The 21,997-nt window shown below is 39.7% G+C and overlaps 1 protein-coding gene across 4 annotated transcripts in view; it reads left to right on the top strand.

Moving 5' to 3' along the window:
- FSTL5 (follistatin like 5) overlaps positions 1-21,997 on the top strand; it is a 323,965-nt gene that overhangs the window by 281,188 nt on the left and 20,780 nt on the right. For all 4 annotated transcript variants that reach the window (XM_081926023.1, XM_081926021.1, XM_081926022.1 and 1 more), the window contains 3 exons: positions 3,336-3,454; positions 12,609-12,758; positions 20,318-20,425. In XM_081926023.1, the coding sequence (XP_081782149.1) occupies positions 3,336-3,454; positions 12,609-12,758; positions 20,318-20,425 (377 nt within the window). The remainder of the gene's footprint in view (positions 1-3,335; positions 3,455-12,608; positions 12,759-20,317; positions 20,426-21,997) is intronic.

Genomic DNA, 21,997 nt, shown 5'->3' with positions numbered 1-21,997 from the left:
CCAAGAGTGCTATCTAGTGAAGCTCCCAGAGTAACAGAGAAGTGCTGTTATCTGATTACTTGGTGAGACAAAACTAAAAAGCTTTAAAACTTGGGAAGTTTGTGTGGGGTGGGAGAGGGAAGGTTGGAGTTTACCAAAACCTACTGCTTGTGATATAGAATATAAGATTACAGCCAGAAGTTTTAATTGTATTTATTATTATTTTTACCCTGCCCTTCCTCCCAAAGGAGCTCAAAATACACTATGACTCAAATGATAGGCAAATATCCCTTAGCTGTTCTTTTCTTTTCTTTTCTTTTCTTTTCTTTTTGCTTTCCATTTCTTTCTTTCTTTTTGGTGATAAGCAAATGTCCTTTAGCTCAGTTCAGAAGCAACATAGCATTTATTTACTAGTTGAGTTTTAGAGAGTTCGTCCTTAAAATTTGGAATCTTGGCCCATACTTTTAGTTTAGGGGAAGTTTTCTTGCAACGGTGTGTATGTTAGGCAAAATTGTAAACACAAATGTGTGTATTAGAAAATTTTCACACTAAAATTAAAATGTTGACAAACTTACATACTGATGTGGAAATGTGGAAAATTGAACTTAAAAAATAAGGGGTATGAGAGAAACCAAAACTGACAAATTTTCCTATCCATACCTCCAGCCATGGTGCTGAACATGCCCACTCCCCTCCTTGGGGGGGCTGGTTGTGTGTGTTTTTAAGTGCAATAACTCATTCCATATGTCTAGTTTATTCCTCTGGTCTCACCACACATAGGGTACATTCAAAATATAAGAGAAAACAATGAGTAAAATAGTCAATATATGAAAGAGGAAAGCAAAAATCGATCCTGAATTATAATTTAAATTTCCAATCATGTAAATCTTGAAAGTACAATGTACAAATATTTAAATTCCTCAGTTATTACCTCCAACAAAAATAACTGTTTACATTTTAATAACCTAGCTTTTAAAAAGAAATATTCACATTGTTCACATCTGAAACTGAGATGGTTATTGGCATACTGTTTTCTATAGGGGTTCAAGACATATCATGGAAAAATCTTGGAGTAGGCCCATTGAAATTAGTGAACATAACTTAGTTATCTCCATTAATTTTGATAGGTCTACTCCAAATATTACTGATATTGTATGCAACCTTTATGATTTTCAGAATCAACAGACAGTTAAGTACATAAGCGGAGGTATGACAAAATAGTAGGTAGGTTTTTGGAAAACATGTAAAAAATCAGAATTAGAGTGAGAAAGCCAGCAGTTAGAATGCATATGCTAGCTGGAACCTGTGTAACAGAAATAGAATGGTTTATATTAGGCAGTGTCTGCATGCTCTTTACTGTTCTTCAGAGAGATTTGAAATTTCCAAATGTCATGTTTTATTCACTGTCTTTGCTAGCAAAGCACACATACATATGGGGCTGCCAACTGTATACTGGCACCTGTTCCTGTGCCTTGAACATACATTAGGTGACAGTGCTCCAAGCTGAGAAAAAATTCACTTGCTGATTTCTACAAATCAAGCTGCTATTAAAGACACAGGAACTACTTGTTTTGGGGTTGTCTCACAACTATAGATACACTCTTGTCAAAAGCAGATATCTACTTTCAGTGCAATATTGGGATATATCAAAACCAATGACATAGCATGACCATTGAAATGCAGTGGTTCCTTTGAATGGCCATAATAATATGTTGAATTTCAGAGAAGCCATTGGAATGTGTCAAGGTGTGTACCCTGGAAAGATGTATCACTTGCTGGATACATTTTTATTTTTAGGCTGGCCTTTTAATTTATTTCAGACACACCTCTTACTGGTTTTTCTTCTTTTTTTATTACTTGCTTTGCTTTATCTAGCATGTTTATTTTTGATAGTTGGCTTTACATTTGCCTTTGTAGGCAACCTTGAATGGTTTGGTTTTTGAACTAGAAAGATTCTAAACACTCAGAGAGAATTCTAGCTATTGCAGGTGACCACAGCTATGTATTGCTTTGTTCCTCCAAAAAGATGTAGCTGTCAGTTGAGTTTCTGAATGGACATGCAGGAGAATTGAAAAGGGTCAGATTCTGCTAGCTGCCCTTGCCACTCTTCATTCCATCTTCATCTGCATAAAAAAAAATCAAATGAATTTCTGAATGGCCCTATAAATGCACTGAGATAGTTGCATCCTGCTAAATTGCCTTTAGATTTGGGTTTCGTAGTCTGCCAGGTCAATGAACAGATTCTGCATTCAGGTCACTGTGAGAAATTGAGCACTTATCTGTATGAAACAAGGAGCCGTCCCCGACCAAGACCTTATGAAGCTTACAACCCAACCCACCACTTCTCCCTGTCACCATTTTGATACCACATAGCCTGTATCAAGAGATCCTACAACAAACCCCCCAGAAGCACTACTAGTAATTCTGACACCATGTCAAAGGAGATTCCATCCCTAGTAATGTGTAAGAACTATGAAAAACTGAAGCACCAAGACAAAATAATGTGTGCAAAGAGGAGGTTGACCATGTAGGAACTAATTTCTTGATTTCCACTTCTGTAGCCAATTTGTGAGAATGATGCTGTTTATTCTGTAACGCAATACCAGATATAATTGAGGGTTCCATGAATATTTGTGCAATAGAACGATCCTTTTACAGTGCTTCAAAGTATAGGGTTGTATGCAAACACTTCCACTGACACAAGCCAGGATGCTCACTTTTCATTGAGCACCTGGGCACCTGCACCATATCCCAGTCTGCTCCAGCAGATTCCTCAACACCTCAACTTTTTAAGGTTCATAGGTTGGCCAAGCTCTGGTGCCCCAAATTGTAGGGACAAAAGTTCTCTTTGTTACAGCAAAGCTGGATGGGGTACAAACCATAAAATATATTTTCATATGATAAGACACACAAAAAATCACTTAGAAACTCAAACCCTCCATAATTTCTGTGTTGCCAAGAACCTCTGTTTTACCTCTTCCACCCCTCACAAATGGCGCGATGAGAAAAAGTAAATAATTTATTATTCCTCGTTGATCCTAAATGAATAATAAATTCCTTACATTCTCTTTTGTTGCAGGTATTTTCAAAGTATGCCATTTATTTCCAGACTAATATTCATGAAGCCATTTTGTTTCTCAGGGGGTTATAATGTGAAATCTTGTATCACATTAAAGTTTCATTTTAAGTCTACAGTGTTTTTTTCTTAATAATCCCACAGGATTAGTTTAATTAATTTTACACACATTAACAAAATATCATCTGGCCAAAAAAATTAGTCGAAGCTTTGGTGCATGAACTCCCCCCCCCCCCGAGTGGTTTAATTTTGTACTTTTAAACATGTTTTTGTTCCTAAGGTCTGGGAATTGGGAATATGTTCTATGTATTTTATGAAGATGGAATCAAAGTGATACAGCCAGTGGAGTGTGAATTCCAGAGACATATTAAGCCTAGTGAAAAGCTCCTTGGATTCCAGGCAAGTATTCTGAAACATCTAGTTACTCTTTCCTTCCACCATGCTTGATATTGCAAAAAGCTGAATGTGCTCTTTGAAATGTTCTATCTGCTAATGAAGCAACTGTTGACAAATGTTTCCGGCTCCTTTCTGTCACTGGGCCTCCACAACAATAGAAGACCCTGACTTGATTAGCTCCAAAGAACTATGGGCAGAAGGAGAAATGTGTCCATGCTGTGCCATGGACTCTCTTGCTCAAGCGTTTGTGGAAGTCTTAGCTCAGTGTTGTGCTACAGTGTTACATTAGCTATGCAGTAGTATGAATGCCATGGCAAATATGGAAGATGCAGGCTGTAGCAACCAAACTCTAGAACAGGCTTCCTCAAGGTCGGCCCTCCAGATGTTTTTGACCTACAACTCCCATGATCCCTAAGTAGCAGGGCCAGTGGTCAGGGATGATGGGAATTGTAGTCTCAAAACATCTGGAGGGCCAAGTTTGAGGAAGCCTGCTTTAGAAAGAACTCGTGCAAAGGCTTACTATTGCAAATTGTTGCCACACTTTGAAAATGGGTCAAGCAGTGATGAATAGGTGAATGTGATCTTAACTTGGATTCTGTGTAACAAAGCCACAGGTTGCTTCATTGCCATGTGACCCTACTTTTTATAAACTTTACTTCTATGTACCCATTTATGTGTGTCTGTGTATGAAGATTAGATAGACGAACACAAAGACAGACAGATAAGGGTGTAGATAAAGACAGAATATGATCCAGTAAGTGGACCTTACTCCATTAAACTTCATGCCACAATAACTTGGTTAGTCTTTAAGGTGCCACTGGATTCTTTGTGGTTACAGCTATCCCTATGGCATTCGTGCAAATATAACTGTGGGTTACCTACATCCCTCCTCACATATTCCTATGTTTCTACTCTTCTAAAATCCATGCAAAACAAAACCCTTGGGCTAGATTTGCTTCTGTAATGATTACTGCCAAAGTTAAAAAAATATACAGATATATGCAGTGCTCAACAACAAGATAAATTTTTACTGCATGTAATTATACTTTCAGTAGCTAATCAAGCTTTGATTTGTGCTGCTTAACTAAAATTAGTTCAACATCACTAAAAATAAGTCAAATACCTTTTTTCTCTCTTGTGTGGATGGCTAATTTAAAAGCTGATCATTTAAGAAGTATCTGAAATTTTTACCAAAGAAAACTGAAAATAAGAACAGTGAAATGTAAAAGTATTCTGTGTAGCATTTCAGAATTAATGATAAGTTGAGTGATGAACAGTGAAGAGAAGTAATTATAATGTAAAATATATTAGGTTTATTTTTTCTTCTCCATCTTTAAGCCCTCTCCCCCATACCAGAGGTAAAATTTAGGAGAGGGGAAGATTCAATTCATAGAGCAAGCAAGTGTGTTAAAGGTAAAGGGACCCTGACCGTTAGGTCCAGTCGTGGATGACTCTGGGGTTGCGGCACTCATCTCGCTTTATTGGCCGAAGGAGCTGGCGTACAGCTTCTGGGTCATGTGGCCAGCATGACTAAGCCGCTTCTGGCGAACCAGAGCAGCGCACGGAAACACCGTTTACCTTCCTGCTGGAGTGTGTAGGTATGTGCAAATTACATAGGCAGAATTGTGTTGTTATTCCATTTTCCTTTAGATAATCCTCTAAGTTTTAGCCAGCTTGATCTGTGCTATCATCAGTATCTGTGCTATCCTTCAGTATCATCAGACTCTCACTTCAATGAAAGGACCTTGGTATTTTCACCATAGTCACATTGCGTCATGAACTCTGTAGTCTTTTGCACATGTTGCTTTCATTTGTGAGGATGAACAACTCATCACAACAAAGTTTTAAAAATCCTGTATCAGAAGAACATCTAATGCTTGATCAAGTAACACAGTGAATTTTAAGCAGTTTGTTTGTTTGTTTGTTTGTTTGTTTGTTTGTTTGTTTGTTTGTTTTGAGATCAGAGCAGATTTTGGGATAGCCCTCAGTAAATTGAGTGTAAAATTCACAGTAGTTGATATACATTTCAAAGGTACTTATATCCAATTCATGCCTCAAGTTTAACACAATGTCTTTCCAACTCATATGATGTATTCCTGTTTGCCCCTTTGCACATTTAGACTGAACACTTGAATAGGGCAAAATTTGAACAGACATACACCACAAGTAGTAAGTTTAAACTACTCTCGCCTTGCAGTTGGAAAATAGCCATGCAAATTTATTTTCTGTGCCCCCCTTTTTTGTCATGCAACTTTACTGGTTAGGATTTTATTATTATTTTTATGCCTTCCTGCATAGTGCCTATAAATCTGCTGCTGCTCCATAACGTGAATTACATAGCAAGGGAAAAATATTTTTCTACTCATTGCTTTGACTACAACATACCTTCAGGCAACTATGCTATGTTGTTAAAAAAAATCCTCAATAGAATTCCCTCCATGGAGAAGGAAAGTATGTTTCCAGCTCATTGAATTATGCATTATTTTAATACATATATTTCTGCTGCATAGACTGGCTCCTGAGTGTGGATTTCAAGTTGCTTTTGAGCTAAGTATCTATTACTACATACCACATTAAATGCATAGCGTTTTGACGTGACAGTTTCCTCAGATGCAAGTACTGAGGGGCTTTCAGGCTTTTTAGAGTCCTCATTCTTACAAATTTGATTTGTCAATGTGTTTATGGCATTGGTTGCCCAAAGCAGCAGTTCCCAATTTTTTTGAGCCACCACCCCGTTGGTTGCATAAACTCATCCCCAGGGCTCTCTACCCTAACCTGTAAAAAAGCATTATTCAGATTAGTGATTTGAATGGCCCACTAAGGAAGATAATAAGGTAAAGGTAAAGGACCCCTGACAATTAAGTTCAGTCGGAGATGACTGTGGGGATGCGGTGCTCATCTTGCTTTACAGGCCGAGGGAGCCAGCGTTTGTCCGCAGACAGTTTTTCTGGGTCATGTGGCCAGCATGACTAAGCCGCTTCTGGCACAACGGAACATTGAAACCAGAGCAGCACATGGAAATGCCGTTTACCTTCCCGCCGAAGCAGTACCTATTTATCTACTTGCACTTTTTGGCGTGCTTTCAAACTGCTAGGTTGGCAGGAGCTGGGACCGAACAACAGGAGCTCACCCCATTGCAGGGATTCGAACCATCATCTTTCTTATCGGCAAGTCCAAGAGGCTCAGTGGTTTAGACCACAGCGCCACCCACATCCCTATAAGGAAGATAATACCACAGCAAAATTCAAAACAGTGGCAATTAATTGCACATTAATTCAAAATCCAATTAATACCATTTAATTTAATGAATTAAAAAACTCTGATTAACTTGATCCAGTGACACCATTTTTAAAAGTCTGATAGTCATTTACAGCTCTGTGCCCCCTTGCAGCTCCTCTTAGCACCCCATAGGTAATCTTAATGCCCTCCTAAGGAGCAGTAGTGCCCACTTGGGGAACCACTGCTCTGAAGTGCCTTGTCTTTAGACAAGACTAGATCTAAAGAAACAAGTGAGCCCAAGTAAAGGAGGTTCTACAAAAGTTCTCATAAATCTTGATCAGCTAGAATTTCCACAAGCTTTCATGGAATCTCTTGCACAAGGAGAACAACATCTTTAGCATTTGTTTCATTATTATTTTTCATGCAACTCTGTAGCATGATGTGTAAAGCAGCCTTCTTATGAGCTGAAGGTATCTTTCACTTGCAGAAGTTCACCTTTAGATCTAGCAGCTTCCACTTTTAAACTAATTATAATTCCCCATTGCCTCCAAACTTTGGTTATTTCAACAACGGTTTGCTCACTTGCCATGATCCTAAACCAAGTTCAAGAGTAACAAAGAACAAAGTTGTTTGAAAGCAGAAATTAAGTTTCCAATATCCTCACCGCTATATATAGTGGAGGAGACAGCATGCAAGACCAAGGCTGGCTAAGGCTTCTTCCTTAGTACTAAATCATGGTTTAGCTTTACTTGTGAACATTACAAAGGTTCATTGATTGTCTAATGTAGGAATCAAACACTATACATTGGACTTAAGCATATTTGAAATTAAGCATAGCTGTTCATTTGCACAGGGATGCTCTGCTGAACTGAGATAGAAACATGAACCTTTAAAAGAAAAAAATACAGTATATAAGCAAACTTGCATTTGGTCAGTTGTTAAAATGTTAGCTCAGAAAATTAAGTAACAGTCCTTTCAGAGTTTACTAGATTGTTGGTGTTGTTTAGTTGTTTAGTCGTGTCCGACTTTTCATGACCCCATGGACCAGAGAACGCCAGGCACCTCTGTCCTCCACTGCCTCCCGCAGTTTGGTCAAACTCATGCTGGTAACCTTGAAAACACTATCCAACCATCTCGTCCTCTGTCGCCCCCTTCTCCTTGTGCCCTCAATCTTTCCCAACATCAAGGTCTTCTCCAGGGAGTCTTCTCTTCTCATGAGGTGGCCAAAGTACTGGAGCCTCAGCTTCACAATCTGTCCTTCCAGTGAGCACTCAGGGCTGATTTCCTTCAGAATGGAGAGGTTTGATCTTCTTGCAGTCCATGGGACTCTCAAGAGTCTCCTCCAGCACCATAATTCAAAAGCATCAATTCTTCGGCGATCAGCCTTCTTTATGGTCCAGCTCTCACTTCCATACATCACTACTGGGGAAACCATAGCTTTAACTATACGAACCTTTGTTGGCAAGGTGATGTCTCTACTTCTCAAGATGCTGTCTAGTTTACTAGATATCCTTGGCCAATTCTGTTTTCTCTCCTCCTATCCTAATTTATATTATTTAGAAACAAAACTTTCAAAGTTTCTTGCAAATAATTTGTCATGTAACAAATTATTTACATGTATTTGAGCTAATTAATAATATATGGATTGACTTAGGATCTACTGAAATAAGAGGCCATGTATATACTCACTAGATAGCTTGAATAAGGCATCCCATATAACTGAATTTTGCAAATCAATTTTCTTTCTAGATCTCATTCTATCTCAGAAACAACTCTCCAAAATCACCAAATATTTTGCTTTATTCCATCTGCTGGTTTGAATTAGACTGAATCACTTTCTGCTTAGGAAAGTGTCAAAAAGCAGTGTAATAAATTAACATTTTTATTGGATATTATCAGATGTTCCTCTTATAAGGAACCTAAATTGGAAAAAAGGTGCATCAATCACTTTTTAATTAAAAAGAGAATTTGTTCCTATATTTAAGAGAAAATTGTTTCATCCCATTATCTGACCACTGGGGAAATGTTTAATGGAGCTTTGCATTTGAAGGTAAGGAGGAGACTGTTAAGCTTAACCTTATTAAAAAAAAAAAAATCATTTCTAAAACAGAAAATACTTCATTCTGCATTCTGTTCCCATCAAACTATTTCTGGCATCAGCTATAGTCAGATTAATGGGTCTCATAGATAAAAAATAAATAAGGAGAAAAAATTTGCTTAGGACTGAAGGTCTCATTTGACTAAGTTAATATTTAACAGCAGATATACTAGCTGAAAATTGTGATATGCAAAAACATATATGTACATATTTCAGCATGCTATACAACTAACTGAATATACATAATACAGTATTTGTCCCAGCTGAGGCCACATTAAGTGAGGTGTCTTCAATAGCTTTATGTTTGAGTGTAGTGATCTGTGATGTTGGATCTCCCCGATTTATCCATAGAATGCCTTCATTTTTCATTCGTTTAAGCTTTTCAAGGGAATGTTACAAAAACAACCCCGTAGCTTTGGCGGGATGAGGTCAAGTTGAATTCAGCTAACTGGATACTTGAAGGACCACCTGTAGCCATACGTACTTGCCCAGTCCTTAGCATCAGATGTCAGAGTCCCTGCTTGTGTAGGCTTACACTCAAAATCTGTCAGATTGGCAGGATCAAGAAATGGTGTAAAATTCCCTCTCTAGGGAGGCAAATCACTTTACTTTAACGTTGGCATCCATCATTCTCAAGAGACAATGGTGTGTGCCTCTGGCCATGCTGGAGAATCACAGCACCTGCTGTGGCTGAAGAGACCAGTAACTCATAACTGCTGCCTCCTGCCTTGTTTTTGCTGTTACCTCTTTGGGGTGCTAGCCTGGACAGTGTGTCTGGAGGTCCTGGGCTGCCTAGATGACAGGACCCCACTCTTGGCCTCTCTGATATAGTCCAAAGGAAAGCAGAGCAATATGTTTAGCACCAACTTGGCTACAGGAGTTGCTGGAAGGAGGCATACAAGATGCCATCTAACTATCTTAGGGACTCCACCCCAGATTTATACAGGCTTTACCGCTTAGCCTTTTTTTCTCCCAAATGTGTTCCACAAAGCAGAGGGTATGGATTTTTCCTTGGAATGAGTTTAGCTGCAAGGCAGTGAAGACTTAGGAAGAGAGATTTTGTTCTCCTAGATGGGCTACCTTTCAAGGTTGATGAGCCCCTTCTACCCCTCACTTCCCTTTACAGTACATGCAGAAACCATCTTCTCGACCGTTGGGCCCACTATTGGTCATGTCCACTCAATCTGCCAGAGCCTGTCTTCGCATGCAGGGGAAGTCCCTAACTCATGGAGGGTTTGAGACCCATCAGCTAACTTCAGCTGGTTTAGCCAGCCTTTTGAAATTGTTTCTCAGGGTGCGGCCACTGTCACATGCTGACAGCTCCTAGGAGAGACAGCTCCTGAGAGCTGAGTGAAGAGTGGAGACCAAAGATGGACAAACTACCTCAGAAGGAACACAACATGTCACACACCAGTGGTACTACCCCTAATACTCCATGTACCCCTCAGTGAATAAGAGACAGGAAAATGAAAACCTCCTCCATAGGGGAACATAACTTTTGAGAATTTGAATGGCAAGATTCAGCACAGCATTAACAGAATTATATTAAGCATTAATAGGAAATCGAACCTTAATTTTAGTATCAGCAAGTACTCTTTTGCCCGATGTTGGTCAATTCAGAGGAACCCTTTTTTAATGTTCCAAGGTATTATAGAGTGGCTTCAAACAGACACATTTCCCTGTAAGATTTAATAAATTCTGAGCAACAAATAATGACTGCTAACCTTCCTTGTAAGTGGATACATTCTAAGCAGGACTCAGAAATTGATTTCTGTTCCACTCTGACATGCGAAGATTCAGACAGTGCCTATACTGTGTACTAAAGAAAAACCATCAAACAGAGATGCCACAGAATGCTCAGATAAATTATATCATGTGCCTTTTAAAAATGTGCTTTCTAGTATTCAATCCTTCTGCATGTCACAGGTGCTGTTTTCCCCTCTATTTTTCATTTCAAAGAAACCCCTGCACAAGGAAACAAGATATTTGCTTAGCAGCTCATCAGTGCCTGCTGTTTATTCCTCACTTGAAGTCATCATCCTCTGACACACCATAAGTATTGCTACAGCAGCCTGCTATGATGTGTCAAATAGAAGATATTAGGTCAGGAATAAGCATCAGATATATGCTAAAATCTTGTTTTGATGAGCTGTCCTGAGTAATAAGATGAAGAAAAGATGAAGAGAAATCTTGGCATATGTGACACATTTCTGGCCCAAGCAATTTTCAGAACTGGAGTATGAATATTCTTCAAGCATTCTTTGAAGTGTTAGAATGTTTGGCACACAGTTAATTTTGTAGCACTGGTGGATTTACTTCATATCCACTGATAAATAGCACTCTGGAAGATCTACATGCCTTCTAGTCACACATAGTCGCTGGCCATTTGCCTTTTGTGTTGTTGCGACGCCATAACACTTGTGGATTTTCAGAAGGCATTACAGTCCACATATCAGCTGCCAGATTAAAAACCCTGTGTTCATACGAATCCTTTAGCGCATCCGGAATAGACCAGAAGCACTTTCATGAGTGATAATGGCTAAGTTTTGGTCATTTCTCTTCTCTGTATAGCAACTGCAAATCTGCAGTGACAAGGCCCAGGTATCTACCTGGCTCTGTTCCAGGGAATGGGAATTAAGGACACTGTTTTACACTGCATCAAAAGACTGGCTCACACAGTGGGCCACAGTCACAATAATCAGAAGCAGCTATCTGTGCACCAACTGAGCCATTCCAGAAGTCCCGTTGGTGCTTGTGCATAGGCCCAGCCTCACCACTAGCTCCCCCTCCTGGTAAGCAGCAGCAATGCTGCTACTAGGACACTAGTACAGTGGTACCTTGGGTTACAAACACCTCGGGTTACAAAAACTTTGGGTTACAGACTCGGCTAATCCGGAAGTAGTACCTAGGGTTAAGAACTCTACCTCAGGATGAGAACAGAAATCAAGAGGCCCATTAGCTAAAGTGGTACCTCAGGGTAAGAACGGTTTCAGGTTAAGAACAGACCTCCGGAACGAATTAAGTTCATAACCAGAGGCACCACTGTACTGTGAGCTTTTGTGAGTACTTTTATCACTTTATTACTAGTAGTAGTAGTATTCTGTTGGGAGTCGCCCAGAGTGGCTGGGGAAACCCAGCCAGATGGGCGGCGTATAAATATTATTATTATTATTATTATTATTATTATTATTATTATTATTATTATTATTATTAGCTGCTCCTAGAATATTACAGGTATATGATATTTTCTGTCACAGATTCTAGAAATTAAAGGGACAGGATTCTAGAAAGTGCATTTCATGCCATGTACAATATTCTGTTTATTCCTGGGACACAGGAAACTGAATTATATAATGTCAGGCTGTTTTTCCGTTTAACTCATTGATGTCTATTATGACTCAGAGCAGCTCTCCGAAGTCTCAGACGATCAGATGATCTTTCACATCATCTGATTACTTTAAAACAGAACACAAAAGTGGATCTGGTGGGGACTAGATCTTGTAGCTAAGGCATCTCTGTGCATAAATGGCATCATAGAAGACTTAAGAGGTTTTACAACTAGCACATCATCCATTATGCTAGGCATATAATTTAACCAACATTAAACAAATAACTTCAAGAGACAAGCAAAACTGGGATGGGCGGGGGAGGTGGCTGAATGTTCTTGGATGAAACTGAATTCATGATTTGAAGCTAGTACAGTTAGTTCCTGAAATAGTTCAGGCTTTGCCTGTTCTTCTGGCATATTTTGAGCTTGCATTTGAGTCATGCAGAAATGTGGCAGAGTTGTTATGAGCACCCTTTAGAACTATTGTCATCTTCCTTTCTCCTTAATTCTAGGATGAAGTTTGCCCTAAAGCTGAGGGGGAAGAAGTCCAGCAGTGTGTCTGGGCATCTGCTGTTAATGTAAAAGACAAGTTTATATATGTAACCCAACCCACCTTAGACAGAGTGCTGATTGTTGATGTGCAGTCACAAAAAGTTGTTCAGGTAAGTGTTCTTCCTAGGTAAGATACTCTTTTCTTTCATTTGCTGTATAAGGTAGAACAAAATGTTGGATTGAGGCCTGTTGCTTATTCTTTCTCTCAACAGGCCATGATTCAGGAAGTATGTAATCTCACAAACTACTACAAATCTCACAAACTACTACAACTGTGTGATAGTAGTTTCCATAGAATATCCTACCAGCCATGGATATCTGGAGTTTTTCAAAGGGAACAGTTCCCTTTGTGGCTATTAGCAAAGACAAAAAGAAACTGCAACCTGATTCCTATCAGTGTAGTGTTGGGAAGAAGTTGCCTTATACCAAGTCAGACCATTGCTCTGTCTAGTTCAGTATTGCCTTTTCTGACTGGCAGCACCTCGTCTGGGTTTCAGAGGAAAATTCCCTAGCTTTAAATAGAGATTCCCAGGGTTCAGCTTAGGACCTTTTACACCCACAGGGCTAGGGCCATGTCCTTGCAAGAAGCTTCTATGTGGCTTGGGATGTGCACTGTGACTCCTACCGTTCGGTGGTAAGTCCACCCAAAGGAGTGTGATCATATCACATTCTGCAGTGTGTGTTAACAGGCTTACGAAAGCACTGTTCTCTGTTGGGAGGGCGCTTTGCTGCAGCCATGGAAAGTAAGATGGATTGAATGCTATTGCCAGCAATGTTCCTACCTGCAGGAAGAAGCTTACAACTCTAAAACTGATGTTGCAGAGGTGGAGCATGGCTGGCTGTGGATCTGCTGGATCCTAGGTAGATCCATCCCCTTGAAATGGGCCCCAAACAGCAAAAACATATAAACACACACACACACACACACACACACTTTCTACCCTTGTTAGCTAGACATGGCAGATTCTCATCCAATCAATCTGATCCAATCAATCATTCCACTCTGCTCCGCTGCACTATGCTGGTCCCAGTGAGGGCTTCATATTGCTCTGCCTGGCTTCACCCTTATACGCAGTTTACCTGGGAATACATTCCTTTGGACAGAATGAAACTTACTTCTGTGTAGAATGTTGAGGACTGTGCTGTTTATTTAAGCTAACAAATAACTTGGCATCCTTGAAATTGCTCCTAACAGCAGCTTATATTTTGAAGTCTGGATGTTTCAGACTTGGATATATGAATGTATGTTGCCCATTCTGTGCTTATTGTTAGAAGTTCTCAGAGTCTTACACTAAAGAAATGTAAACAAAGTGCAAATATATTTTGGTGAAAGGGAAGGATTTCTTTAAAAAAAAACTATAAAGATTTGGAAGTTAAAAATTGGCAACTTTATAAACCCCCAAAGGTTTTGTCTGGGACCCTGAGATTATCATTACTTTAACTATGAATGAGGTGTACATTTACCTGTGTCTTTATGTCTATATGGATGTGCATGTGTACATGTGATTGATACACATATATAGACAAGTAGTTGGCATGCTTTATATATCATAGCAAATATAATTGCCTGTTCAACCATTGGCTATGATGTACAGTTTAAGTTTTAGATGCTTCTCATCTGTGAAAAGGGTTAGCCAAAAGCAGACATTCAGACAAGAATTTTCACCTTACTCTTGAGAGCAAAATCATGTCAGCACTATGTTTCAGAACACAAAGAAGTGTCTTAAAATTCATTTCAAGATCATAAAATTTGCACTTTCTAAAATATAAATGTGACTTTCCTGCAAGCAGCTGTGCTTCACTTCATGAATAGGCATTATACAGTTGCTAAAAAATCTGCTGTCATCTTCATAAGAAGAAATGAAATTTGAAAGTGATTGAAAGTGTCAGGCACGGCTGCTATTAAAATTTTAATCCTTGCCAATATTCCCAGTACCCTAGACTTCTTTATAATATAACAGACACTAATATACACCTAATGCTTGTGCACCAGTCCTCATGGTTTCTTTTTTTATCGTGTATCAATATGACAGGTTAAAATAAAGATAACTATAATTTATTTTAAAGCAGCTCTAGAACGCCATCACCATAGCATTCAATAAAATACAAAAGAAAGGTTGTGTTCATTTTTAATCACAGAACTATAGTAGGAGAAGCAGTTGGAAGACTGCATAGTTCACCTGCATTTCTTAGAATGTAATCCAGCTAATCAAAAATAGGCATTATTTTGTTTGTCACATTTCTGTCTTGTCAAATCCAAGCAAGAGAAGAATTTGTGGGTTGCCATGCTCACCTAGTATTCAAGGTGGGTCCAGTTTATTAGTTTCAGAGACATTTCTAAAGCACAGGTAGTTCACAACAAGATGGCTCACAATACTTCTCCTTTTTCAGCCTGAGGGCCACATTGCTTAGAGTGCAAGCTTCCAAGGACCACATGCCATGGAGCCTGGGAGAGACAAAAAAAAAAGTGGTTGGGAGAAGGGATGCAACTCTTCACCTATGAACCCGAGGCACAATTTCAGACATACAAAATACCGAAGTTTTAACACCACTACAAGCTTTTATACCTCCTCATACACATCCCCCCAGAGTCGTCAACCAGGCAGGCAAGAGCCATTTTCACCAATCATTGACACAATATAGCCATGTAAAAGCACTAGAGGAAGTTGTGGAGTGTGGCTTGAGGAGGCGTCCCATGTAGGCCTAGACACCTGCATTCAGCCCTGGGCCTGATGTTCTCCACACCTGGCCTATCTGAATGAAACATCATGTTCATGCTTGCTGGAACGTGGATTTCCCATATGCAGTCCACAACTACTTTGGATGGCCGTTATAATATGTTGTATCCAGTATATGCTTTGCCTTAGACTGCATAGACACTGTTCTTTCAAAAGACACTTGAAGCATATTCTTTCCACCAAAGAATGATGGGTGCTGTAGTGTACTCCTCACAGTTACAATTCCCAGCAACACAAATTAGTTTCCAGGCCCAATTCAAAGAGCTGGTATTGATCTATAAAGCCTTACATGGCTTAGGGCCTTCATACCTTAAGGACTGCCTCTCCCCATACAAACTGACCCAGACCCTGCATTTGTCATCTGAGGCCCTTCTCTATGTCCTCCCTACACGAGAGGTTTGGAGATTGGCAAGAAGCGAACAGGCCTTTTCTGTGGTGGCTCCCCATCTGTGGAATGCTCTCCCCAGAAAGCCTCGTCTGGTGCCATCATTGCCTGTCTTTAGGCACCAGGCAAAAACATTCCTCTTTACCCAGGCCTTTGGCGATGAAATAATCTATGGCCTGTTAAAGGTGTGTGTAGGGGGGCTCTTATTATGATTATTTTATTATTTTGCTGTCTGTCATTATGCTTTGTATTATTATTATTATTATTATTATTATTATTATTCTCCGTAAAATATGTTTTAATGTTAAACACCACCCTGGGAACTTTTGATAAAGGGTGGTATATAAATTAAATTAACAACAACAACAACAAAGTGCAGTGCCCATAATTCTTGGAGTCAGGAAATGCATGCAGCCTTCGTGGAAAGTGTTTCTACTTGTGCAAGTCAGTTCCCACTACACATTTAGGCCTCTTGCTAGCCCCCTCCCAAAAGCTGCTCCTGGGGGGTCTCTCTGCAACAGAATGGACTCTTGTGCAGAGGACTGTAGTAGGCAGGCTGGTGTGCCCTGTTGTGAGTCCAGAAATATTGCCCACCAAGTCCAAGACACAACCTTTCTAATATTAACATTATAACAAAGTTTATTCTCATTTAAAGAGGACCCCGGCACTATTTCTGTTACACTGATTCTCACACATTTCTGCAAGAAGGAAATCCCATTAATAAATTGAAATATTAAACTACATTACAGGTTTTTTACCCTTGATAAAAATCCTGTAAGAAAACGGAAAGAGGCTTGTAAGATTTTTAGCCAGGGTGACAAAATATAATGTCTAAAGTTCCCACAAAAGGTTGCCAGCCATGAAGGAAATATCAATTTATCTCTGTCATTTTACAGTAGAGATTTCAGCACTGAAGTATAACTAATATGAAGTACTTTGGCAGTTTTTAGGGAAAGAGTTGGCTCAGCAATGCTTGTAATATCATAGAAACAATCCTGCTCTCTTATCCCATAATGATATGCTACTGTATTATTTTTTTTGCAAGCCCCAGGAGTTATTTTTCTCTTGCATTTAGACATAAATCTTTAAATATGTATAACCGATATGTGAGGCATTTAGATTCTTAGCCAGTCCACTTTGATGGAACTATTTATTTTTTCTTTCCACATCACTAAGATGTCTTAGCATAGGAAGGTACAAGAAGTCAAATATGCACATTATTCAGAAGGTGGATATCTTTTGCTCTCTATTTACTCAAGAAAAATTGCATACCTTTCTTGGAAAACAACTCTAGATGGTGCCACAAGAGGTGATCTTGTCAAGCTATAATTGCATGCATGGAAAAACATGTTGTTGCAATACAATCCTGTACCTGAATGATATCCAGCCTCCCCAACAGGAACTAAGGGAAGGGACCAGCAGAAACACATGAAATGCGCTGGGTGGTCATGCCAAGCAAATTGTGATTTTGGAGTGTTTCACTAGGGATGAGCGAGACTGTCAATTTCTGTTTCTCCTTTTTTCCAATCATAAGTCCAGTTTGCCAGATTTCCACATCACGTTTTCAGCATCCTGATCTCATATTATACCTGCTGGGTGAGGTAGTTTGGTGTGAAGTTACTTAACACATTGGGTAGAGGCAATTTTAAGCACGCCAGTACAATTAGCAAGACCACCTTCAGTGATTTTTCATCTTACATAGAAGCATTTCTACAACCATGGCACCCACACAGCTAATATCCCATGTAATATAACATCTCAGATACAAGGGACATTTCGGAAATAAAGTGAGAAGCAGACCTAGCACACAGATTAATAGAAGAATTGTGCTCTAAGTGGAACTATTTAGACCTGCATTTTCAGTTTCAGTGGGTTTGACCCAAGTCGCCTAGTTTGATTCCCTTCGATTTCTTTGCAGTGGTTGAACCAACAATAAAACGTTGTTTCAAACATGCACAATTTGCAGTATCACAACAGTTGATTCAGGCGTGAAAGACTATTGCAGGTGTTATCTAGCAGCATAAAAAAAGAAGAAAGGTAACCCAGTAGTAAACAATTGTCCTGGAGTTTGTCTGCTCAAGAAGAAAAACAGCTTTGGCTTTACAGGAAGCTGGAGTTTTTCGCAACACGTCAGGTGTATAGTTAAGCATCACCAGTGGTCTCAGCCAGCCATTAGCACATTATCTTGAGGATCTACATCATTACTTTAAATTAGATCCACTTAATTAGCCAGCTGGTACTCTTCTTGTCAAACTGATAAACAAGCTGTGCTTCACAGTTTCCCGATAGAAAGACCAACAAACAAAACAGAACAAAGAGATAGAGGGGCTCCTTTTAAAACAAAAACGAAACAAAAATACAAATACAACCCTGATAGTTCATTGACAGCAACAGAGAAATTTTATGAAGATTAACCACTCTGGGATCCCACAGCTAATCGCTGGCCCAAATAGGACTAATTTAGCCAGCTAGCCCTGGTGATCATCTAATGTTTATTGGGTGGATTTTCCCCTAAATTGATTTTTGAATTTATTGGTTTTATACTGTATTTTATGCTGTTTTTTGTTGTGTCACAATTAAGTGTTTTAAATTTGTTGTTAGCCGCCCTGAGCCCAGTTTTCTGAACCAGGAAGGGCGGTGTATAAATAAAATACTATTGTTGTTGTTGTTATGGAGGGCAAGCACAACATCCAAAGAGAAACTACTAAAATGGTCTCTAAATGGTCTCCTTTCAGAATCTGGTCCTTTCAATGGACTAGATTCTGACAGTTACCTGATACTATAAAAATAGTGGCAAGGATTATTATTTAATTGATTGTTCTAACCTGCTTTTTAGGATATATACCCTCTGAAGGCAGGTACACATCAGTATAATACTATATTATTACAATTTCAGTATTTTAAATGGCTGTAAAAACTATTAGCAGCAGTCAGATGATAGCAACAGATACAACCGTTCTTAAGAAGCATAAAGTCACCTGAATGCAGGGTAGGTGGTAGGGGTGTGTGTGTCTTTCAGGTATTGCTAAATGTCAGGAGAGAAGGTGCCCTATGTATTTCCCTAGGAGGAGCATTTCAGAGACAGCAGGGCTACCGCAGAGAAGGCCCTGCCTCAGATGCCAGTCTTAAAGCTTGGGCAGGTACATATAACTGTTGGTGGTCTTTCTGATAGCCTGTTCCTTTTTTCTTTCTTTCTTTTTCTTTAGCTTTAAAGGTCAATACCTATATTTTTAACGGGGCCAAAAGTGAATAGGCAGCCAGCATAACTAGTGTAGAATTTGTGTAATATGTGGAGAAAACCTGGCTCTTACAAGTGCCACGGGTGCCACATTCTGCTCCAGTTGAAGCTTCTGGGCCATCTTTAAAGGCGGCCCCATATAGAGTGCATTGCAATAATGTAGTTTGGATGACGCCAAGACATGCATCAATGGTGCCTTCTACAGATAGTTGGAGATACAGTTGGCATACCAGCTGAAATTGGTAAAAAGCACTCTTGGTTACTGATGATACCTATGCCTCTGTAAAAAATGCCAAGCCCAGGATGATTCCCAAACTGCATACTTGGCCCTTTTCGGGGAGTGTAAACACACTCCTGCCAACCTAGCAGTTCGAAAGCACATCAAAGGGCAAGTAGATAAATAGGTACCGCTCCGGCAGGAAGGTAAACGGCGTTTCCGTGTGCTGCTCTGGTTCACCAGAAGTGCTTAGTCATGCTGGCCACATGACCCGGAAGCTGTACGCCGGCTCCCTCGGCCAATAAAGTGAGATGAGCGCCACAACCTCAGAGTCGTCCGCGACTGGGCTAAACTGTCAAGGGTCCCTTTACCTTTAAACACACTTACTCCATTTATATCAAGTGGCTGCTGTGTTTGTTTCTGTAATTCTAAGCACCCAGTGAAGATTTTTTTCTTGCCCTACCTCTTTCTGTGTGCTTCTTCTACTTTTCAAAGCACACACACAAAATTATTTGAGTGAAATATATTAATTTTGTCTTGTTTTACCAAGTTAAAAATTACATGAAAGCTATGATCTAATAATATACACATAGAACAATCACGGTTGTGTCAGTTTCCTTCTCTGGTCAGAATTCTTTTTGCTAGTTGAAATTCTTCAATTTGCTATTAAAAAGGAAATGGATCACTTTGATGAATCCATGGTCGGTATATTCCACATTTTTCTCTTCATTTGCAACTTTTAACAAAAGCAAAAAGATGTTCACAGATAAACCAAGAAGCATAGAATCTAGGAAGAAGGGCAAATAAATAGTTTGCTGCCTTGCCACTTTTGTCTCAAGCATTTTAATAGCTTTGTTGCTGCATACAACTTAATTAGGTGGAGACGGAACATATATCCATGTCACGTTGTTCAAATAATGAGCAAAGATCACTGTTTAAGCAGGAGTGCTCTAGCTTCAGATTAATTAAAATGACATCAACAATTGAAGGCTTCACTGGGGTCTAATTTTCACTCCAAACTTGTGCAATATTTACGTTACTATAACATTAAAGAAAAACTGGTTCTTTCCTTGTTTCTTCATATTCTTTAGGCAGTAAGTACAGATCCCATTCCAGTCAAACTTCACTACGACAAATCGCATGATCAGGTATGGGTGCTCAGCTGGGGAAGTTTTGATAAGAATTCTCCTACACTACAGGTGAGTATTTTTATTTCATTGTTTTAGTTCTAGCCAAACTCGCTGTAGAATCTTATGATACACAGAGAAAAGTAATTCCTTGGAAGCTGCTCAACAGCAGCTATCAATGAATTTTTAAAGCTATCTTGTCAGCAATAAGACTTACTAAGAAATTCCCTTCATTTGTACGTGCTCAAAATGTAGAAAACCTGCAGTGGAATACTTATAAACTATGTCCCCAGTTGGCACTGCCCCACAGTGAATAATGTCAACATTTTGAATTAAATCTAAACAAACACAGATTTTATTTTGTTTTTTTAAACTTCTGTTCAGAATGCATTTCTCTTACTTTGACAGTTACGTGCAGAAGAGGAGCCCCCAGTACTATTTCTGGTGATGTTTCACACATAAGCACATCAAAATGGCTTTAAAGTATCTAGAGCTAAATCACAACAAAGATTTTGTGTCTTATAGTTGTGTAACAGGAGCCATGTGTAACAGGTTGGGGATGGAGAACAGAATCCAACCCTTCTTACATTTACGTATTTCAGATCTGGAACAGGTGCATTTTTTATTGTTGTGCACCATCCCAGGCTCCCTTCAGTGGAAGGGGAAGGCGTGAAAACAAAACGAAATAAATAGAAATAGCATTTTGTATGGGTTCATCTGGCAGATCTGCTGTAATATTTAAGGATTCTGTACTGATTGGTCCTAACACATGAGCATTGGTGAGGTTCATAGTTGATGATCAGGTGGAAAGATCCAGTGAAATGACAGGCTGGCAGACTTTTAATCCTTAAGTGGTGCTGTGCAGCTGTGGAGGAAGCTGCTCGGGGGGCTAGGGCAGTGCGCCCAGGGGCCAGGCAAGCCACCCATGGGGCGGGGCGAGGGTGGGGCACACCTCCAGAGTCTGCCTGCCTCCTCCCACTCAGCCGCCCTACAGCTGGTGGGAGGGAGGCAGCGGGAAGACCATGCCACCGCTTCTCTCCCAGGAGAGATGCATGGCTCAGGCACGCTGCAGGCCCCGCGGTGAGTGCCACCCGGCATTTTGTCACCCCCTCAGTGGTGACAGCACCCACCACCCACCCCTTCCTCCACCCCTGGTGCTGTGGAATGTACCTCTGGAAAAGTGACATTAAGCTATTACTGTGATGCCTGGAAGTACCTTACCAGCAGGAGAATTTTAAAGAGATGACCACATGTGTACAGTGTAGAATTAGAATTTAAGGGAGCCTTGTAGGCTCTCCTGTCTACCACTGCTTGATGCAGGAAACCTATAGTTGGAGCATCCCCTACAGAAGTCTGTCTAGCCACTGCTCAAGGAAAAATGGCTTGCTATAAGCACCAATAGTTACATATTTTAAAATATATAGAATGCACAGTAATTTTTCATCAGAGCTGCTTTGTTTATAATGATTCCTGACTGCATGAAACCAGTAAATCTCCAGGAATCATTAATACAGACAAATGTGTATTCCCCTGAATGCAGGAGCTGTGCAATGCTTCACATCCCTTCTTTATTAGAGCCTGAGCATAATTTGGATTGCCTGTGAATGTTATTTGCTGAAGTTGGTTATTTTTGAATCATTTGTT

This window comes from Podarcis melisellensis (genome assembly GCF_964234715.1).
Source record: "Podarcis melisellensis genome assembly, chromosome: 9".
In the NCBI taxonomy this organism is placed as follows: domain Eukaryota; kingdom Metazoa; phylum Chordata; class Lepidosauria; order Squamata; family Lacertidae; genus Podarcis; species Podarcis melisellensis.
Note: the sequence above shows the minus strand (reverse complement) of the source record. Positions and strands in the feature narration are given on the sequence as shown.